The following is a 21,303-nucleotide window of genomic DNA, read 5'->3' as shown; positions in this document are numbered from 1 at the left end:
TCAAGAAGCCAATTTTATTAAAAATGAATGACAATCATTTTAAATGACTATTAAGATTCTGATAAGTGGTTAAATCTTATATTATATTCAATAGCCACACAATTATCTGATGTACTACAAAGGCTGACTGCAGCCTCAGTCTACAGTAAATATCTCAAGTCAGCTGGGGTAAGTGCAAACAACATTTTCAGATAACAGCAATTCTAGAATAATCCTTTTGAAATGCAGAAATTGGTGCTTAAAAAGGTCGTGTTTGCAAATGTTCCAAACAACTAGACATGCAAAAAGACAGATAGAAGACACAGATTGGAACAAGAAATCAAGGACTTCATAAGTCCAAGCAAAGACGATTACCACGATGCAACCTTACAACTTGAATAATACTGAAAGTAAAAATCTAGAGAGTTTTTCAATGGATTCTTCAACATCTAGTAATACCGCTAAATTGTCCAATTTCTCCCCTCCCCACCACACCCCACATGTCTGCCATGCCGAAACACTGATTTGAAAGGGGGAATTAACATTTTCTTGCAAATAACCATTAGAATTTGTTAGATCTCATCATATGAAATGTGTCGCTTTTGCAAATTTGGTGGGTTTTTTATTCAGATATTTGGTAACAAAAAATGAAATCAAACTCAATGTGCAACAATCCCAAAGAACAACCTTCATAGCAAACACCCAGAGCCATCTACCGATCATGAATTATACATAAATGACTGCAACATTACATGAGATTAAAAGTTTCACAATGCATTCACTATATACCCAAGAGGGCTCAAGTTACAGCAACCATCTTTAAGTTGAAGGGTTGCTGAAGTGACCCACTACTATAATGATATTATAAAGATTAGTTTGCATCTGACGTCAGAGCAAAGACGCGACATGATTGGTTGCTGACCTGCGCAGTACAGCATTTCTGATCTAGTGGACAGGACATTATACGTAAACTAGTCTTTTTAATTCGGTCTTCAATTATATCAGGATCATTTTACTATGGTCCACATCACCAAGTCTTTCAATGGCCTTAACCCTTATGAAATCTCAATTACAGTATTCACTGCTTGATTTTGATTTATGGAGAGACCTACCATATGACGTGTTGATTGCTGCAACCACCTACCAATATGCTTGGTTTCCTGTAAGACAACCGATGCAAATGGGCCATTCCATTCGAAACCCATATGCCCCCTATGGAAGATATGACCTTAATCTTTCACACAGGGGGTATACATTTTAAATTGAATTACTGAAATGGGTAACTCCATTACATAGGGGGTGTAGATTTCAAATGGAATAGCCCAAAGTGCTCCATATGCAAACATATCTGGAGGACAGTAACCACTTGCTGATATAATCAAAATACTTCATTCTCCCGAGTAGTCTAAGCCCACTCGGTATGCACAGATATTTGTGTTGAGCGTAAAACACAATGACCATACAGAATTGAGTACGTGTGACTGTTTGAGAACTGGCTAACCACAAGGGTAGGTCGCATTTGTGTTATCCCACGAAAATTGCGCTAGATACAGTGTATGCATTACACAGTGGGTACATGCTCTTATGATCGAGAACTAATATTTTGATTATTACTTTCTCTTACCTATTAAACCGATGTCAAAACTGATTTCAGCAATAACTCATCTTGCTTGATTGCATCATAATCACACAGAAATCCCAGGGCTAAAAAAAGCCTCAGTGGGTTGTGGACTGCAAAAACCATTTGACAACACTTTTCAATACGGAATAAAGTGTGGCCTTGATGCAACATCATGCAAGCGGCACAATTCATGTCCCATTGAAAAGTGTTGTCGGACAATTTCACAGTCTTCTATATAGTTAATTCTTCATAATTCATTCTGAAGTGTGAAGCAATTCTGTAGTTTTAAGGCACCTGTTTGATGACAAACTATTACCGACTTATTGCAATCTTTCGTACGACTTTGAAAACGTGATATATGCACTTGCACTCAAACATGATAATAATACTTTAAATGTAACTAATTTACTTCACAAAAATACTTCACAATGAATGGCCTTAACTCTATTTATAAATTGAATGGACAAACATTGCTGCGATGGTGCATAATTATAAGTGCAGGTGAATTCTGAATGGGCTGTTCCAGTTAAAATCCATACACCCCCTGTGAAAGACATGACGTTAATCTCCCATACAGTGGGTTAGATTTCAAAAGGAGCTGCCCATTCAGGTAACTCCATTTGAAATTCCCACTCCCTATGTAGAAGATTATGGTCATGTCTTCCATAGGGGGTGTATGAATTTCAAATGGAATAGCTTACAAAGTAAAAGAACATGGTTACAACTGCACATATCTTAATCGCCTCTACATGCACACCGATCACTAGTCCATTCAATCTTTGAATAAGAGAACATTTGCATAAACCTTTCATGATCCTTCTGCATACACATCACTGTGCTATGCTCCTTGAATGATGATGCCATGTGTAGTGTTCTTCTTGGAAGATCTTTCGTCCTCAAGTCTCTTGCGTAGTCTCTCCACAGAGATCATCGGGTCTCTCTTTGGTAGTGCTGGGCAGTTGCAGGATTGACGTAAATCTATTGCCTGTATAGCAAAAGTAAAGAAACAACTTTAATTTTACAATACATATCAAAATTGCTTCTTGGATAATAAGACTTTACCACAAAGGTGATATTGCACCAAAATAGAATGCCTATCCATATCCGAATATCTACTTTATGAATGACAAATTATTAAAATACCGTTGAATTCAGTCTACATGCCTCTAAATGAGGGGTTTTTGACAAAGAAGACAAAAAGCAGACACCCTCCACACAAAAATAGATTGGTCTTACAATAATACATGTTTGTACAGTCACCTGTATCTGTAATATAGTTGCTCAAACTCCAAATAATGTTTTTATTGAGGTCATCTGCATTTTTTAATAGAGGCATATGCTTGTAGATGGATTTTTATGGTATACAATATTAGATACCTTATCTAGCACTGAAAATAGACTCCAAATGTATAGATCATTCAACATGTTATGGGCAAAATATTTATATGGTCCCAAAATCTCAAAGCAAAAGCACACACAGTCATTCATTACACATAGGTGCTATGCTGGACTGTGTGTATATACCTACACTATTTTGCAAGACCTATCGCACTGCCCGACCGATCGCATATATTCACACCCATGTCATGTGGTGCTACACAGATTGATTGGCGAATCAAGAGTGCTGATGTGATGATGATGTGATTCAATTTGTCAAGCAGAACCCAACTGTTCATGTTTACACCACAAACTGCGCCAAATTGGGCAGTACAAAAGATCTTTGCAAAATACTGTTACTATCACGCTATTTTTACTTACACTAGGCATAAGTTCCGACAGCCTGTCTGCTCTATTCTTATGTGTTGGATGTGTACTAAGAAGTTCTATATCTTTGAGCTCATCATCCTCACGTACATTCATTCCTTCCCAGAATGCAACACTCTCTCTTACATCAAAGCAACCCTGTAATGAAAAACACGTAGAATGTGTCTGTGTTTTTAAATGTAATTTAATTACTTCATAACATTACTAACTCTATCAACCAAAAATAACTGTCTCTGTGATCAATTCAGGGGTGTGATTCAAACCTTGTGAAATATCCTAAAAGTATTAGAAAATCCTGAAAAACAGCATGATATTTGACTAAAATGGACTGAAAATCATTACAATTTCAAAAAAAATCAGGAAATCAGGAAAAATCCTGAAGAATCAGACCCCTGTCAATTCTATAACATTTTTGAAAAGGGGTCACATGTAACCTATAACTAAGTCTAATGCATTATCTATAATCCATCTATTTTTTATGTCACAACATATCAAAGTGCCTAGATAGATTTTAACCTCCTATTTGAAGCTGCCCCATTTCACAATTCCTGTGATGTGAGGCAGGAGAGCATTCCATGTGAGGGCTGTAGATGGAATGAGGGACCGTTCATGACTAACAAGGTTTGATCTTGGAATTTGAGCAGCAAGCTTAAGGGGGTACTGCACCCCTTGCCAATTTTGTGCCTATTTTTGCATTTTTCTCAAAAATTATAGCGCATTGGTGACAAGTAAGATACGTATATTATAGGGACAAGGACTACAACTACTGCACTGAAAATTCAGCAACTCAAGGCAAGTAATTATTGATTTATTGATCAAATATTGGTTTTTCCTCATATTTGACTGTAACTCCACAACTGTTGTCTGTGTTGAAATAAAATTTCCAGTGCAGTAGTTGTAGTCCTTGCCCCTATAATATACATATACAAGGTGTCCCATAAAAAGGTTACATGTAGAAAATGAACCGCATTTTGTGATGGTACAACAAAGCAATGTCATTTTTTCAGATATTATTTATTCATCCTTCTTGTAACTATTTGCTAAGTATCTTAAAATCAACTTAACTAATGAGCGCAAGATGACCGGAGTGTCAAGAGTGGCTAACCATCAAAATATCGTACAACGAAAGTTCAACACAAGCACATCTTTGTTTTTTCTTTATTACTTAAGTTTCTCTTATTTTTAATTGTTGAACTTATTGCACAAAAGAAACATATTGAAAAATTAAATATTGTACACTGAAAATAAATCAGTTTTAGAGCTTCTTGACTCTTGGTGGTAACAAATTTATAAAGGAAGATAGTCTTGAAACAAATTCATCAGGTTTGGCAATCAACAAATAAAGAGAGTTTTTCTTTTGTCAAAACCAATTTGAAGAAAACTTACTAGTTTTTCTTGCTGACAGTTTCGTCAGTGAGCCACTGACTTTATCAAAGCTTGGTGTTGTTGTGATGATCCAACAGCTGACGACTGACGGGAAGTTATGTCACTTCCGGTGTTAATCTTGCTAGCAGTCTTCAGAAGTGGATCGTACACATGACTAAGATTGTAGACCCCCTCGTCTCTGTTCATTACTCCTCGCCCCCTCCAACACCAAGCTTTGATAAAGTCAGTGGCTCACTGACGAAACTGTCAGCAAGAAAAACTAGTAAGTTTTCTTCAAATTGGTTTTGACAAAAGAAAAACTCTCTTTATTTAAGGAAGATAGTCATTAGAGAAGAACACGTTTTTGGTGAAAGCTGTTCTGTACGCTGTATCTCCTGTCATCAACATAGTGAAATGAATAACAATCTTTTGAATTTAAGCCTTGCTTGGATCTTGTTGACTTGAAATCGCTGCTGTTTGTTTTGTTTTTTTACATTTCTGACTGAACACTTGAAATAAAAATGAACAAGTTTTATTCTTTGTTTATCAGAATGAAATACTGGATCTGCCATGCTATGGCTGGGCCTACTCAAGTGCCCCGCCAAATGCACAGTGGCTGTGACGGGTGATATAATGAACCGTGTGGCATTATGTCACGTAAAGAGCTTCGTCAGGAATGCCTGGAATGCGGGCTAAGTATGTAGGTTGTGAACTTGACATTCACAGGGGTACTAGTTTAGAGGGTACATAGATTTTGCCATGAAAAGAATATTTCAATTAACTAAGATTATTTTCAAAAATCTTCATGTAACCTTTTTGGGGACACCCGGTATTTCTTGTCACCAATGCGTTATAATTTTTGAGAAAAATGCAAAAATAGGCACAAAATCGGGCAGGGGTGTAGTACCCCCTAAGAGATCTAATGGAGCTGGTCAAGAAATAGTTAACACAAGAACTCTGGGGCATTACCATAGTATATTCGATGGAACACTGTAATGGCCCTAACTGCTCTACAGTGGGCCAAAGGCTGAATTTTGATGGGGGAGAGTTCATCCCCAGGGAGATCTATGATGCAAACAGCACACCTATAGACTACATCAAGCAGTGACATTGATGTAGGAGTTGCTCCATTTGTGGAATACAATACTATGTGATGTCCTACCAATACATTGTTTTCAGCAGCATGTGAACCTGAATAATTGTGTATTATGGTACCAATCTTATTGTGTAATGGTAGTTGTCTCACCTTGGCAGCTATCTGTAGTCCAACCTCATCAGCTTCAGATTCTAGATTACGATTATATGGCATTTGAAGCAACAGCTGCAAATCAAGCATAATGAAGGCAAGAGTCAATCCCATGTAATGACAATATAATCATCTTATGTTATTTCTAGACACTATTATCTGACATCTTACATGATATTCTATTATAGAAACAAGCCGATACACAAACAAACAGATAAAGAGAGGGAGGGAGAGAGAAAAAAGTAAAAAATATTCTGTGCTATAATTCTAAATAGACGCCAACTTTCGAAGAGAATCCTTTTTTAGCAAAGACTAAAGCACACTACATTGTAGCTTCAAATGCCCTGAACCTATGTCCAATGAATGCTGCACTCTCTTTGCTTTCAATGACTGTGGTTCATCCCACAGCATCGTTATTAAAGGAGCATAGTACTGCAAGGGTGAAAATAAGAGAGCTTGAACCAGGGGCCACTTCGGCAGAAAAACATGGCCCCTGGTTCACCAAGATTTGAAGAAACCAGGGGCCACTTCCAATTACCAAGGGGCCAATAAAAACAAAGATATGCTGATAATGCTGGATGGGTTAAATAAGCACTATTTGCTTTAAAATTTGATATTTTTTGGTTCACTATCCAGAGGGCAAGTTTTGTGAGAAAAGTGTCCCCTGGTCAACTACAAATGAGATGGAACCAGGGGCCATTGCAGAGTTTCTGGGGACCCAACGGCTCCTGTCTCCCGCTTAATTTCACCCTTGTAGTACAGTGATGTGTATGCAGAAGGATCATGCCAGGTTTATGCAAATCTAATCAAGTGGCACTTCTAACAAATCGTAAAGCATGTGTTACACACTTTCCAATATTCTGCAAGACCTGGTAAACAAGCCCATTTATACACTTGAGTTCAAAGGTCCGTCTGCACAAAACAAGTAGACCAGGTCGAACTTTAGACCTGGTCTAACTATGGAGATTAGTCGTGCAGAAGAAACTTTTGGTATTTACATACCTTATTCTATATTATTTTATATCCTGTTAAGGGCAAAAACATGTAGCTTAATATTAGATGCCTGCAGTTTAATTTTTTTACTTTGCGAGGGAAAGAAAAGAGTAAAAGGATCCCTCCCTAAGTCTAACCTCCATAGTTAGACCAGGTCTAATGTTAAACCTAGCATTACTTGTTTTGTGCATACGGACCATCGAGTTTTAGAGTAAATCAAAAGTAAAATTGATCCAAAGTATCATAGTGAACTGCATGGGCCTCTACTACAAATATGAAAATGCACTTTACCTGCTTACTACCATGGCGTATTTTTTTTTTTTTTGGGGAGCTTTGGGGCGCCAGCACCCGGGGTCAAAGCAGGGGCTGCAAAATCAAGGCGGCGGGAAGAAGAAGGCGGCGGAAGAAGGCGGCAAAAAGAATTAGTAAAGAAAAAGGCGGAAAATGTGAAAAATGATACTATACATCAAAATGTGTTGCTTTTGGGGCGGTAGCGCCTAGAAAGCTTGAGGAAGGGGCGGCAAAATTGGATTTTCTTCAGCCCCGGGAAGGCGGCCACGGCACGCCACTGACTACAATCATATTGAATCAACATACCTGTACAACACGGTTCTTAAACCATGTAGCCACCATGGCTAAGCCATCATTAGGTAAGAATGCCCACAAACCAGCTAGCACAACAATTAGTAGGAAATCTATGAAGTTGAAGAAACTCACTAGCTCAGCCTGGAAAGAAAAGTCAAAAGATACGATCAATGGGCAATCAATTTACAGTCCACACTCCCCCTGTGGAAGATACATCTTTTGAAAATATATTCCACAAAGGGAGTATGAATTTCAAATGGAATCAGCATATTAACATACTCTATTTGAAACTCACCCTCCCTCTGTGGAAGAATCAGGTTGAATCTGTCTCAGAGGGTGTACTCAAATTCAAGTAAAGCTGCAAAATGTGTCCATTCCATTTGAAATCCATATTTCCCCAGTGTAAGATATTTCCAAAATTTTCCATAGGGGTAGTGGGGAATTTAAAAGGAATGTGTTGAGCACATGCAAGCATGAACGCAATGATAAAAAACAATCATGAAGACGGTTGACCCTCTGGTCATCGAACATGTGGAGATTTCGCCTCTTCTATGTGCCCAATGACCACCATTGTGCACCCATAACTATTCAGAATTAGACAAAAAAAATTTCATAGCGCAAATGTTCCTCTATCGCTTATCTGCAATGTTTGCTGGTTTCTCAGACCCAGTCACATGCCCTGTATTTGTGGGTTATTGCTAGTAAGTAAACAACTTTTAAAGCCTAAAAAGCATATAATTTATTTATAGCAATTTGCGTATTGGGATGAACACAGTTTTAATCAGACAATACATGTACAATATTTAATGGAAAACAATCAACATTTGGTTTTGGTATCAAATAGTTCCATTAGTATATGTAGAATGCTGTAATTTGACACCCACATTTTTCCCATTCCTGGCAATGTTGCTCTTTGATATTCATGTGTTGCATTGTTAACTATCAGGTCATATCTCCATCTCCATTCTTGTATGCTTAAATATAAATTCTTCAAAAGTTAAAGTGTCTGACTTTCACAACAATGCCAATTTAAAGAAAATAACTTTTTTTAAATTTTCTACAATACTTACAGCATGGGACAAGACAACATGTGCCATTTCATGAGCTAAGACGGCAGCTAGTTGCTCCGTATTGTCAACGGCTTGTAACATACCAGTGAACACAAATATCTCACCATTCTGAAGAAAGAAATGAAAACAAATTTTAAGCCATCTTTCATCTTTGTTTTTACTTAGTAAGAACTTATAAACAAGCAAACATTGTCATATTCATTTCTGTTACGTCTGCCATTCTCAGTACCGTAATGTCTGTTTTAAATGCCCCGGGGGAGTTGCATATTTCCAAAAGGGGGCGTTTATTGAAGGTGAATTGTCGGTGCAAAAACTTAAAAATCGGGTTTCATTTCCCGATGGCCAAGAGTTAAGAGTATAATATTCATGGTTAATTTCAATTTCCTGGCACTTAAGATAAGAGAGATGTGACGATGGAGGTAAAACTTTTTGAATGACCCTCATATTATGCCCTATTCGTAACTCAAGTGACCGTTCGTAAAGAATACCCAATACTAGATGTAACTTAACGAAGGGTCCCTGAAGTAAATCCCTATTACTTACGAAGGGTACCATTTGTAAGCAAGTTTAATGAAATGGAACTTACGACTCGTCAGAAGTTAAAAATGATTTTACGACTTATGAAGCTTCGTAAAGTTTAGATGAAATAAATTTGTACCTATATTGGGCTATTCCCGTTGATATCCATACACCCCCTATATGGCCTTAACCTCCCACACAGTGTGAATTTCAAATGGAGTTACTCTTTCAGGTAACTCCATTTGAAATTCACACTGTGTGGGATATTAAGGTCTTGTCTTCCACAGGGGTACGTGAACTGCAACTGGAATCCTATTCCAATTCCACAGTTGCCAGCTTTGATCTGACTGGACCAAATCACATCACATTATGGTACATCTACTTTAGGCCCCTGAACATGTTTAAAACAAAACTGCCAACAAGTTACATAAGAGGCTTTGCTTTAAACATGTTCAGGGGCCAATGACACACAGGCTTTTCCTGCCCAATGACGATGTATTGCAATTTCTAACTGAGTACTCACTGGAAGAACAAATGCATTCTTGACATCCTCATCCACAATGTATATGGTCCATGTCCTCTCTGTCACCTGATGGAGATCTTGGTTTCCTCTGATCAGTCTATTGGTAGCATCTAAAACTATTTTATACACTGGGTGTTCACCAGGAACAAATTTACCATTATATTTCTCTACCATCTGTAAGGGGGAAAGTATGTGTAGACAAGAAAATACATTTGAGAATAAGTCAAAAAATATTTTACGAAATTTTAAAATGTAAAAAGATATGTGTAGCCCAATTTGTTTTACACATGTGGACCAATTTATAGTGTCACACGTCATTGCGTTCAGTCACAATGTTTAATTGCAGGCATGAGACTACACTTTCCTAAAAAAAACTGAAAAAAACTGAAAATGCGCGTGAAATTGGGCAAAAAGTACCAAAAACAGGCTGAATTTAAATAAAGTTGCGGAAATTTTGACTACAAAAAAAAACTGAATTCAGTTTAAAAACTGAAGATTCTCATGCCTGTAATTGTGTAAGAAAAGAGGCCATTTTAAAACTTGCATCTGAGTCCATAGCAGTCAGGTTTTCTTTAACAAACACATGGATAGACCTGGCCTACTGTATTGTTTGAGAGCTGACTCCGGGACTCGGATGCAACTTTTATCACTGTTTAAAACAGTCTCTTTTTTAAAATAATGAACCATTGTGACTGAACGCAATGACGTGTGACGCTATAATTTGGTCCATAAGTGTAAAACAAATATAGCTACCCATACGTTTTACACGTTTGCATTTTGTCAAATATTTTTTGATTGTTTTAAAAAGTATTTAGGGGGAACTTAGAAGTTGTGGACCCTATATGTTAACAACTTGCTGCTCAAACGAACACCAAACTATCAAAAGCTGAGAAAAGTGACACCATTCAAACCTAACACATATACCATAAAACTCGATAGTAAGCATATATATGTGCTTACTATCGAACGCTTTTGAAAACATGAAATTGTACCCAAGTCCTGTGCTTTACCAACTGAGCTAATGGGGTTGAGATACAAATTTACAGGTTTACTTGTTCGCATATAACTATGTGTATTGATGATTTGCTGAAAACCCTTTTACACATTTGTGGATGGGGGCGCTTCATGATTGCATGTTTTAAAAGCGCTCTATACATGTAGTAAGCATATATGCTAACTATCAAGTTTTTACGGTAGATTTAAAGTCTTCTGTTCTTCTACAATGTACCTCTGTGGCTCAGTTTGTTCGTAAATTGATGGTCATCGATTTGTATCCAGCCAGATGAACTCGGGTTTTTTTTTCAACGTTTATAACACATTTCTTCATCCTATCAACCCAGAGAACTAAGTATAATGGGAATTTCCATTTGAAATACATACATTCCATATGGTAGACACGACCTTAATCTTCCACATGCTGAATGACTCCATTTGAAATCTGCACCCCCCAATGTGGGAGATTAACATGTCTTCCACCCAGGGGGGGGGGGTACTCAAGTTTGATTTTGGTAGGGGTGTGCCACTGAGAATTTTAAAGTGGACCCATAAATATACCAAATTTTCAAGAAATTTGGACCCATTGATATACCAAAATTCAAAATTTTTGGCCAAATTGTCATTGATATACCAAAAAGGCTGAAAATGCTACCCATATATCCCTGTATGGTCATTTATACTAAGTGCCTGGTGTCTTCCATAGGGGGTGTATGGATTTCAGATGGAATAGCCCAACAATTTCACTCACCTGCTTAGCTTCCTCTTCCGATATCTTACGGAACTGACTCTCTGTAAATGCTATGAATCTCTTGCGATTAGTTATGGGTGTTGCTTTCAAGTGTGTGTAATAATAGAGGGCGCTAATGCCATACAGGCCTGCAATAGTTCCTAGGATGTGATACTTGTGTTTGCGAAGCAACGCCAGAAAGACGTCTTTCTTGTTTGGGGGTAGAGCCTTCCACCACTGTCTAAAAGCTCTGGTGAAAGATATATACAAAGTGTTATGGTCAAAATGCACTGTATCATGTAAATTTGGTATCTCATCTGCATATTGTTTTATATTTAAACATTAAAATATCAGCCTTACAACAACTACAGTGGCATTTAGTCCTCATGCTGATTTTCATCACTATATGACCTCTGGTTCTAAAAAATATTAAAGACTTTGTCACATGTACAATTGAACAGATTAACCCTAACCCACCAGGGGCTTTTTGGCTACGGGAAGGAAAGAAGGAAGGAATAAAGAGAGAAAAGAAAGAAATAAGTTGTTTGCTCTGGGTGGGATTCAAACCCGAGACCCCTCGCATGCCAAGCAGATGGTCGGCGTCACTTTGCCACGGGTCTTGGGCTTCGCTGGCCAGCGAAACCGTGCCTATATATCACTTAGGGTGATTGCATCATCACACCACGTGGGATGCACGCACGAACAGCGCATATATCAAGTAGTCTTTTGTAGTACTCGGGCAGGTTAGGGGATGTACAATTACATACATAAAGCACAGTTCACTAAAATGTTACAACCAGAAGTGTTTCATTGTGATGTGCAAACCAATTTCTTGCTTTCTAGTTTATGAATCAATTAGAGATGTTCCCAATTTTGACAATTATTAAACAAGAATACTACCATGCCATGCCAGTCAGTAACAAACATGCGTATACAAAATACAAAGTATGAGACATGAAATCTATATGGATACATCTTAAAAAGACTTTCTTTTTGCTTGCACTAATGAAAGCTCCCAATTCAGATAAACATGCTTCATATGCAGACAGACAGTCTTAGGGGTACTACACCTGGCCAATTTTTGTGCATATTTTTTGCTTTTTTCTCAAAAATTATAGCGCATTGGTGACAAGTAAGATATGTATATTATAGGGCAAGGACTACAACTACTGCACTGAAAATTCAGCGACTCAAGGCAAGTAGTTATTGATTTATTGATGAAATATTGGTTTTCCCTCATTTTTGAATGTAACTCAACTTCTGTTGTCTGTGTTGAAATAAAATTTCCAGTGCAGTAGTTGTAGTCCTTGCCCCTATAATATACATATCTTACTTGTCACCAATGCGCTATAATTTTTGAGAAAAATGCAAAAATAAACAAAATTGGGCAGGGTGTAGTACCCCTAAGAGATCTAAAAACTCTATTTTCATTGGTTACTCCGATGTTTATATTGTGTAATTAATCACAGGCAACATAAGAAGACAGTGGAGTTAAATAGTAAACTTACCTGCCAGTTATAACAGCACCCAATTTTGCCATCGGTTTCAAAATCAGCAAAGCCACGAGTGGTGGTGCACTACATTGTGCAGAAGTCCTTAAACCTCTCACACATCCAACAGTACCAAATTGTCTATGCAGGCAATTGGATATCAATGAGTTCCCAGAACTGTAGGGTTGAGCTAATGCCATGTATGACTTTCTTGATGTCAGAGCACAGTAACTGTTGCCACATGTTCTTGAACCATTGTTTTTTGCTACAGCTAGTAAGTTCTGTGACCTTGTGGTGGAAAATTTTCTAGCACTTACATTAATCGATTTTGGTACGGCTTGTTTAAAGTGTTGCCCTATCACACTCATAGTACATTTTGTACTTCTGCTACATATGTATTGAAGAGCAATTTGTTGAGCATTGCTGTTTTTACAAACAAAGCTAGGCATGAGTTCTGTGACATTGCCATACGTATATTTTTAAGCTGGTGAATGCCCCGTTGGCATAATGGACCGCTCCTGAGTAACATCGTAATTTATTTGGTTATACTTCTTGGCTGGAAAAGATCTGAAACAAAAACCAAGAAAACATGAGGTGAGGAATTGTGTACTTATGAATGAATGAAGCGCAGCGCATTCTGTCAAACGACCCCAATGCGCTTACACTATAACTAAAACTACACATAATATATGCAAAGAAACAAAATATACACCATCAAATGTTGAAAAGATGAGATTTTGAACTGATTTAGAGACTTGGAATTCCCGCCATGAATTGGGAGTTGATTCTACAGTTCAGTTGCTAATGTTTGATCTGAGAGCACAAGTTGGTTTCTTGATCATGATGGTGATGAGGTTACATAAGTAGCCAGGTGCCAGGTTGTTTTTCCGCTTCTCTACAGGTAACCGATGAAGGGATTTAAGACTTTTGCAGTTATGTGTTACTGTTTGCGCTTCTTGGTCAATGTAACAAGCAGGGTACCAGCATTTTGAATGCATTGCAGTTTGCTGATTTGAACATTTGCAAGCCCATAGAGAATGCTTTTGTTTCAGTCAAGTCTTGTGGAGTTGAATGTATGAACCAGTTTTTCAAAACTATTTTGATCGAGATATTTGTGCACACGGCCAATATTTCTAATGGCAAGCAAAGCGAAGCAGCAAGTGTTATAATATTGGAGGGAGATCATGGAGAGATTTTCATCATGAAAAACATGCTGAAAGGAATTATGAGTACAACATAATTAGCTCTGAAAACAGAAGAAACACTGAGCATGTGTGAGAATCGATTTTCTGCAAAAGCGATCAAGTATAAATTCAGAGCCAGGTCTCATGCGCCCACCTGTGATTACTGAACCATCTTACATTACTTTGTGAAATTTGCGATTTTTGGCAGCGGGATTACATGAAACTGCCAATATATTATGCTATTTATTCTGAAGAATTGGTTATAATTAATATATGTTTTATTTTGTCAGTTAGAAGTGCAAATTGAACTTGAAGTATGTGATTTTGTGGTTTTGAATGCAGTTCCAATAATTGAAACTCCCGGCTCCGACTAAGCAATGTGGGCATACTTAATCGGTACCGTACAGTATTGTGGGCGCACACCACTAAATGAAGTCCCATTGAAATAAATGTAAATACATGTATACATGAAAGTAAGTTTGTTTTTCTACCCCATGTAAAACCATTTTTCATATTTTGGTAACACCAATTAGGTATGAGAGGGAAACGTCAGTTAACACATTTGCTAGTTAGCCAAAATGGCCTAAAGCAGCAATACAAATTTACATTGAAATTTAAAAGAACTGCTTGCTCAAGGAAACCTACATAAATATGTTGTCTATACAGGGTGTATCAAAATTAAGTATACAGTTTGAAAAATGCCGCTAGATTAAAAAGTATGAGGTCTTTGGTCAAAATTCTCTAGTTGATAACTTAATCAATATCTTGTCCTCCTACAGCTGAAAAATCACTGGCGTGTGACCATTAATAAGGATTTGGTGGCTACTTTTGTGAGTCAAGTACAAAAAGCAGTTGCGCGAAGTCAATTGGGTTTAAATGCCCGGTGCTTGTTATTGTTGTGCCGCCAAGAGAAACATGCAGGTGTACAGATCATTTGTCCTAATTGTTAGGGTTCCAATCCGGTGCATGTGTGAGTTACATAACACGTGACTTTTGGTAAATCTGGGCAACTATCTCCTTACATATGTTAGGTTTTACTTGACAAGGAGAATAGCAACATTAAAATGGATCCTCCACAGTACACGCCAGAGCAAAGGGCCTTCCTTGTTGCAGTGTACCATCACACCCAGCGTCCAGCAGAAGTGCTTCGGAGATTCCGTCAGCAGTACCCAAATGCACGTACCCCTTCACATGGCGCTATTTACAAAAATGTTGCGAAGTATCAGATAACTGGAACGAGTCTGAACAGAGAACATTGTGATCTGCTGCTAATATCCTAGCAGTACGTAACACTCTGCAGGCGGGGCAAGCAGAAGGGTCAAATTAGCTGCCGTCGAAATGGACTTGGAATACCATCTGCAACCTTTAACAGAACTCGTTTGTGAATTGCTATTTCATCCCTATCAGACGATAAGGAGACATCAACTTCGGCAAACAGATCACCAATGTCGCACTGTGTTCTGTCAGTGGCTTCTTGCCCGTCCCCTACGTTTCCTGGATGATTTCATCATTGGCGATGAAGCAGATTTTGCATTAAATGTTTTCACAAGTCCTCCTGCAGACCTTGATGAACTTCAGAGACCCATAATTGCACAAGTTGACATTCTCAGGCAGGACAGACCTCTCATTAGACGCGGTGTGAACGCCATGTTGAGAAGAGCCGAAATCTGCATACAGAAGAATTGTGGGCATGTGGAAGACCAAGACTAAAACTGTCAATAACTGTAAACAGTAAAGAAAGTGGTGAGACTTCTTTGTGATTTGTATGTTGTTTTGATTTTTATTGACTTCGCGCAACTGCTTTTTGTACTCGGTTCACAAAAGTAGCAACCAAATCCTTATTATTGGTCACACGCCAGTGATTTTTCAGCTATAGGAGAACAAGATGTTGATTAAGTTATCAACTAGAGAATTTTGAACACAGACCTCATACTTTTTAATCTAGAGGCATTTTTCAAACTGTATACTTAATTTTGATACACCCTGTACTTCACTTGACCCAAATATATGATTTTTTTTGGTGATAAGAGACTCGAACATGGAATTTCAGAGGGATTTTGATAGCAGTTCCATTTAAAAAAGCTGCTATCGTCATGAGACTAAGATCTAGAAACACCCCCGAAATGCTTTTTTGGGGAATTTTGCTAGCTGAATCTTTTTGATGAAAGTCAATCTTTGACTAGATGTAACTTTGTTACGGAAAGTGCTATGACAAAAAGGTTTTCAGTGTTGGCTTTCTTTATTCAAGGGCTTTAATTTGATATACAAAATGATGCAGTTTGATGGCAAATTTGAATTCACCTGGCATACCTACGCCAATGTCTTAAATAAAGATTAAAAGTTAATTTAAAATTGTTTTTTTTTAAACAACTTTTAAGCTGCGGGCACCTGAACAGGTGACCCTTATTTTCAGCTTGCACGAATGTCTCCTTACCATGTCCGCACACGGATTAGTTTCGGGAGCCAAACTTTTTGACCAGATCAATTAGATGCACCATTTTGCGATTGTGATATTCTAGGCAAATAGGCAAAAAAACAAAGTTCTTCAGAATTAATTCAAAATAGGCTCATTTGAAAGATCTTCTTAAAACTTAAAAAATGGTTTTTAAATGGTTTCCACGGAGCAACAAAGGTAAGCAAGCAGAAATAACACCAGCCACCTCAAAGCAACAAACCAGTGGCGTAGCATCATAGGGCATCACCCCCCCATCGATCTGAAATTTTAAAAATCCCATAGGAAAATTGCCAAAACGGCTTGTGCCCTTCCCCCCATCATCATGATCATAGTCGGTGCCCCCCATCATCATGATCATAGTCGATTGCCCCCCAATATGATGACCCACGCTATGCCACTGCATCAAACCTAAACAGAAAAGGAAGAATAATAATAACAGGAAACTACTGAAAAGAAACAAAAAATTTAAAGTTACATAGACCTAGGAATTAAAAAAAACAATCAATCAATCCATTAATCAATCATCAAATAAACAAACAATCAATAAACAAACAAATAAACAAACAAGCTTTATAATAATATTAATCATTGACAATTTACTTTTTAAAGTTTTATTATTTATAAAATAATATTAAATCATGATTTAATACAATCAACATGAATAACAATAATGTATTTAGAAATAATAATAACAATAATATAATAAAATAATAATATCAATAATAATAATACCATTGATACTAGCCACCACCCACCCCCCCCCCTTAAAACTTAAAAATTGGTTTTTAAATGAAGTCAATAAGTCATTGGGTTCCGGAGATACAACAATTTATGTTTTGGTAAATTTTACGCAGTTTTCTCAATAGGAAAAAGTTGTGTCAGTGTGTGCAGTTTTTAGTGACATTTATAAAGGTATACAGTATTAAAATGTTTATATCTGATGTTTCTTTTGGTTTGTTTCTTTACAGAAGAAGTAATAACACAGAATAAGCAAAATACTCTCGCTTACAAGTTTTAACTTTTTTCGCAGCGATATTTTCGTACCATATTAACATAATTTTTGCATGTGAAAATTTTTGTGGCATGAAAATTGTTGCGTTATGAGTGATTTGAGCAATAATATATGCCCACTGATGAAAATAATATTGGAATGAGTAATTAAACTGTTTCATGTTTAATAAATTACCTCAGTTTTTTGCATTTGAATAGCAAATTTAATTATATTTCATGTTTTTTAAATTTTCACGTCACTTAATTTTCGCAGCATTTGAATATCTACATTAAATGAACAGTTAGTGTAAAAAATTACTTTTTAGTTTTGCCTTTAATTAATGTTTATCTTTTTTTTCTATTGCAGGATTTGAAGTAGAGAAGGAACCAGACAACTTTGTTTGTTTGTTTGTTTGTTTGTTTGTCATGTTTGTGTGTGAAAATAAAATAAATTAAAAGTTTGACAGAAGAAAGAAAGAAAGAAAGAAGAACTGACCAAAAACAGAACACTCGCAAATTGGAAATTTGCGATTGTAAAAAATGTGAAATAAAAGAAATATGTGTTGCATCATTTAATTGTGTGTACTAAGTTAAAATATTATGCAGATTATGGTACCTAGATAGAATAATGATGTTTATTTAGAAAGGCTACTAGCAGTGGCGTAGCGTCATAGGGGCACAGGGAGGTGGGCATGTGCCCCCCCCCCCCCCATCGATTGCAAAATTTAGAAAATCCCATAGGAAAATGGTAAAAAAATGGCTTGTGCCCCCCCATCAGAACCGGTGCCCCCCTCATCATGGTCGGTGCCCCCGCCAATATGATGACCCACGCTACGCCACTGGCTACTACTAGATACTACAACTAGGTACCAAGCAAAAACAACAAAGCAGGTAGGCCTACAGGTAGGTATAAAGCAAAGCAGAAGCAACCTCCACGGAGCAACAAAGGTAAGCAAGCAGAAAAAACACCAGCCACCTCAAAGCAACAAACCAGTGGCGTAGCATCATAGGGGCATCACCCCCCATCGATCTGAAATTTTAAAAATCCCATAGGAAAATTGCCAAAAAACGGCTTGTGCCCCGCCCCCCATCAGACCTGTTGCCCCCCCCATCATCATGATCATAGTCGGTGCCCCCCATCATCATGATCATAGTCGGTGCCCCCCAATATGATGACCCACGCTATGCCACTGCATCAAACCTAAACAGAAAAGGAAGAATAATAATAACAGGAAACTACTGAAAAGAAACAAAAAATTTAAAGTTACATAGACCTAGGAATTTAAAAAAACAATCAATCAATCCATTAATCAATCATCAAATAAACAAACAATCAATAAACAAACAAATAAACAAACAAGCTTTATAATAATATTAATCATTGACAATTTACTTTTTAAAGTTTTATTATTTATAAAAATAATATTAAATCATGATTTAATACAATCAACATGAATAACAATAATGTATTTAGAAATAATAATAACAATAATATAATAAAATAATAATATCAATAATAATAATACCATTGATACTAGCCACCACCCACCCCCCACCAGCCCGTCTGCATGCAACACATCACACACGTGTATACAGTATACATGTTGCATGCTGGTACCAGTGGGTACATGCTACGGCATACCAGTGCTCACTACACTATGTGAGTTGGTGCCAAATTCCTCACCCGAAATGGCGACATGTCCCAATTCGATCGCCAATTTTTCCTACCGTAACACAAATAATCATGAAAAAGTAATGATTTTTAGAAAACTAAAACTATAAAGTTTACTCGGTTTGACATGAAAATAACTCGGTTTACCTGCAAATGTCCGAAAATTAACGGAAAAGTCGGCTTAAATTTTACTTCCGGGAGACAGATTTTCAATTGAATATTCTAGCGTGTCAGAGCGCCTCGGGACTACTTTTAAATTTTTTATGAATGAATCGACCTTTCTCCACATAAACAAAGACCTGTTTACTCATGAAGTCACGTGGGAGAATTGGAAATACATCCGCTTTCTTAACCCTGTTTTTGCGATGGTGATTCGGCGATTCAAAATGGCCGACGAGCTGTCCAATACGACAATTGCAATTTCTAACGAGCGATCGAGGCGAACGAAGTCGCCAATTCGTGGGTACCTAGATATTCTGAACATTCAGACATTGATCAATTGCATATCTTTTAAATTTAATTATAATAAACAATCATTGCTACTCATCTTTCTCCCAAGGGACACCCACTTGTTTGCACTACCGACCTATGTTTACCGTAGACCTGCAGGCTGCCTGCATGTCTTCGGTCATATCCTTCAACATACTGACATTTACTGGGCCCGTTCGACATGCTGCGGTATATTTTGTTCCTTTTCGCAAAATAAATTTGCCGTCTTCATCGGTATCCGATAATGTCATAATGTTAAATAAAGATACCGAGTTACAGTTACTGGAACTATGTTTACCGGCACTATCACGGGTTACACAAATGCGGTAGTAGTGGTGTGCTGCCTTGTCATAATTGATCATAAATGATAAAACTTGATGATCACGATTTTTTACAATAAATGGCTGCATTAAAATTGTGAGCATCGGAGACGTTCACTGCATAGCACATTTGGTGCAGCATAGCATCTTACTTTGCAAAAGTCGTAACTTACCCAATGACAACAATTTTAAATGGTGTTATTTCGAAGAAAATTGAAGCAAAATTAACGACACTTCCTCGACTTCTTCACATCGCACGGGCTTTCTTTAACGTAAATTAATAACAGCCAGTCGTATAACTGCAAAGGATTGTGGTCGTGAAGAAAGTTTTCCCCCCTCAAATCGTGCATGTTATGTATATCCCAGGGCCTGGTTACCCGGGTCTGGTTTCTGATCAAAATTATTCAATCAGTAGGCCAGGTACAAAAAATAAATATAAATAAATAAATAAGGCCGTATAAAATTATTGTTTCGGTTCAATCTCGTCCCTCCATCCCTCCTCAATTTCTGGGATTTGTCAGGGTTTTTTTTCCAAACAATTTTAGATCTTGAAATACTTTAGGAAAACTTTATACATATGCATATTGTTTATTAGAGAACATGGATCACTTTCAAGTCTTTTCGTGGTACTCAGGGGGGGGTATCCTCGGAATCAGTCAAAGAAACAAACAAAAAGGGACCTCCTCCTGTCCTCGAACACCGTGGCTGTTGGAAAAGATTACTACCGGGTAGGCCTAACAATACTAATTTTACATTGAAAAAAAATCTCCCTCCCTCGTCAGTTCATGAAAATCCTCTGGTCGAGGACCAAAACATAAATGTTTTTCAGGAATCTGTTATGCTAGTTGGATACTTGCATCATTTCCTTTCTGAAAATGTCTTCTATAAACTTTTCATCATTACAGTTAGAGATAGGCAATGCAATAAAAACAAAATCTAAATTACTGACTTGAGAAAGGTACACCGACTATTACGGTATAGATGCTCCCCTAACCTTTCATCAGTCTTACCGAAACTATTATATAACTTATTACTAAAATGTCTTGTTAAAGGGTTTTTTGTGATCCACAGCATCATCCCCCCCTTTTCTCAAAAAAAGTTGAGATTTTTATACCACTGGAAACCTCTGGCTACATATAAATGTTTACGTACAAAACTTTTCTTGCAGATTAATTCCTCGTGAAATTTGAATTTCGTTCTGGTATACCAGAACGAAATTACAACACAATGTCTATGGAGCAGTGTAATACACATAAGGGAGTGTTCATTAATACTTTGGTAGGGGGGCTGGTCTTCCTCAAATTTTTCGCTCGAA

The 21,303-nt window shown here is 37.3% G+C and overlaps 1 protein-coding gene across 1 annotated transcript; it reads right to left on the bottom strand.

Moving 5' to 3' along the window:
* Window positions 1–1,671: 1,671 nt before the first annotated feature.
* LOC140166372 (metalloendopeptidase OMA1, mitochondrial-like) lies at window positions 1,672–20,246 on the bottom strand. Its single transcript, XM_072189824.1, has 9 exons — window positions 20,162–20,246; window positions 12,897–13,445; window positions 11,410–11,638; window positions 9,666–9,839; window positions 8,624–8,731; window positions 7,566–7,694; window positions 5,976–6,050; window positions 3,359–3,502; window positions 1,672–2,585 (listed from the first exon to the last, which is right to left on the bottom strand). Exons 2-9 carry the CDS (start codon window positions 13,325–13,327, stop codon window positions 2,439–2,441), a joined length of 1,437 nt encoding a protein of 478 aa, XP_072045925.1. The 5' UTR covers window positions 13,328–13,445; window positions 20,162–20,246; the 3' UTR covers window positions 1,672–2,438.
* Between the last annotated feature and the right edge of the window lie 1,057 nt (window positions 20,247–21,303).

Source organism: Amphiura filiformis, chromosome 1, assembly GCF_039555335.1.
Source record: "Amphiura filiformis chromosome 1, Afil_fr2py, whole genome shotgun sequence".
NCBI classification, from domain to species: Eukaryota; Metazoa; Echinodermata; class Ophiuroidea; order Amphilepidida; family Amphiuridae; genus Amphiura; species Amphiura filiformis.
This window is presented reverse-complemented; position numbering and strand designations above follow the sequence as displayed.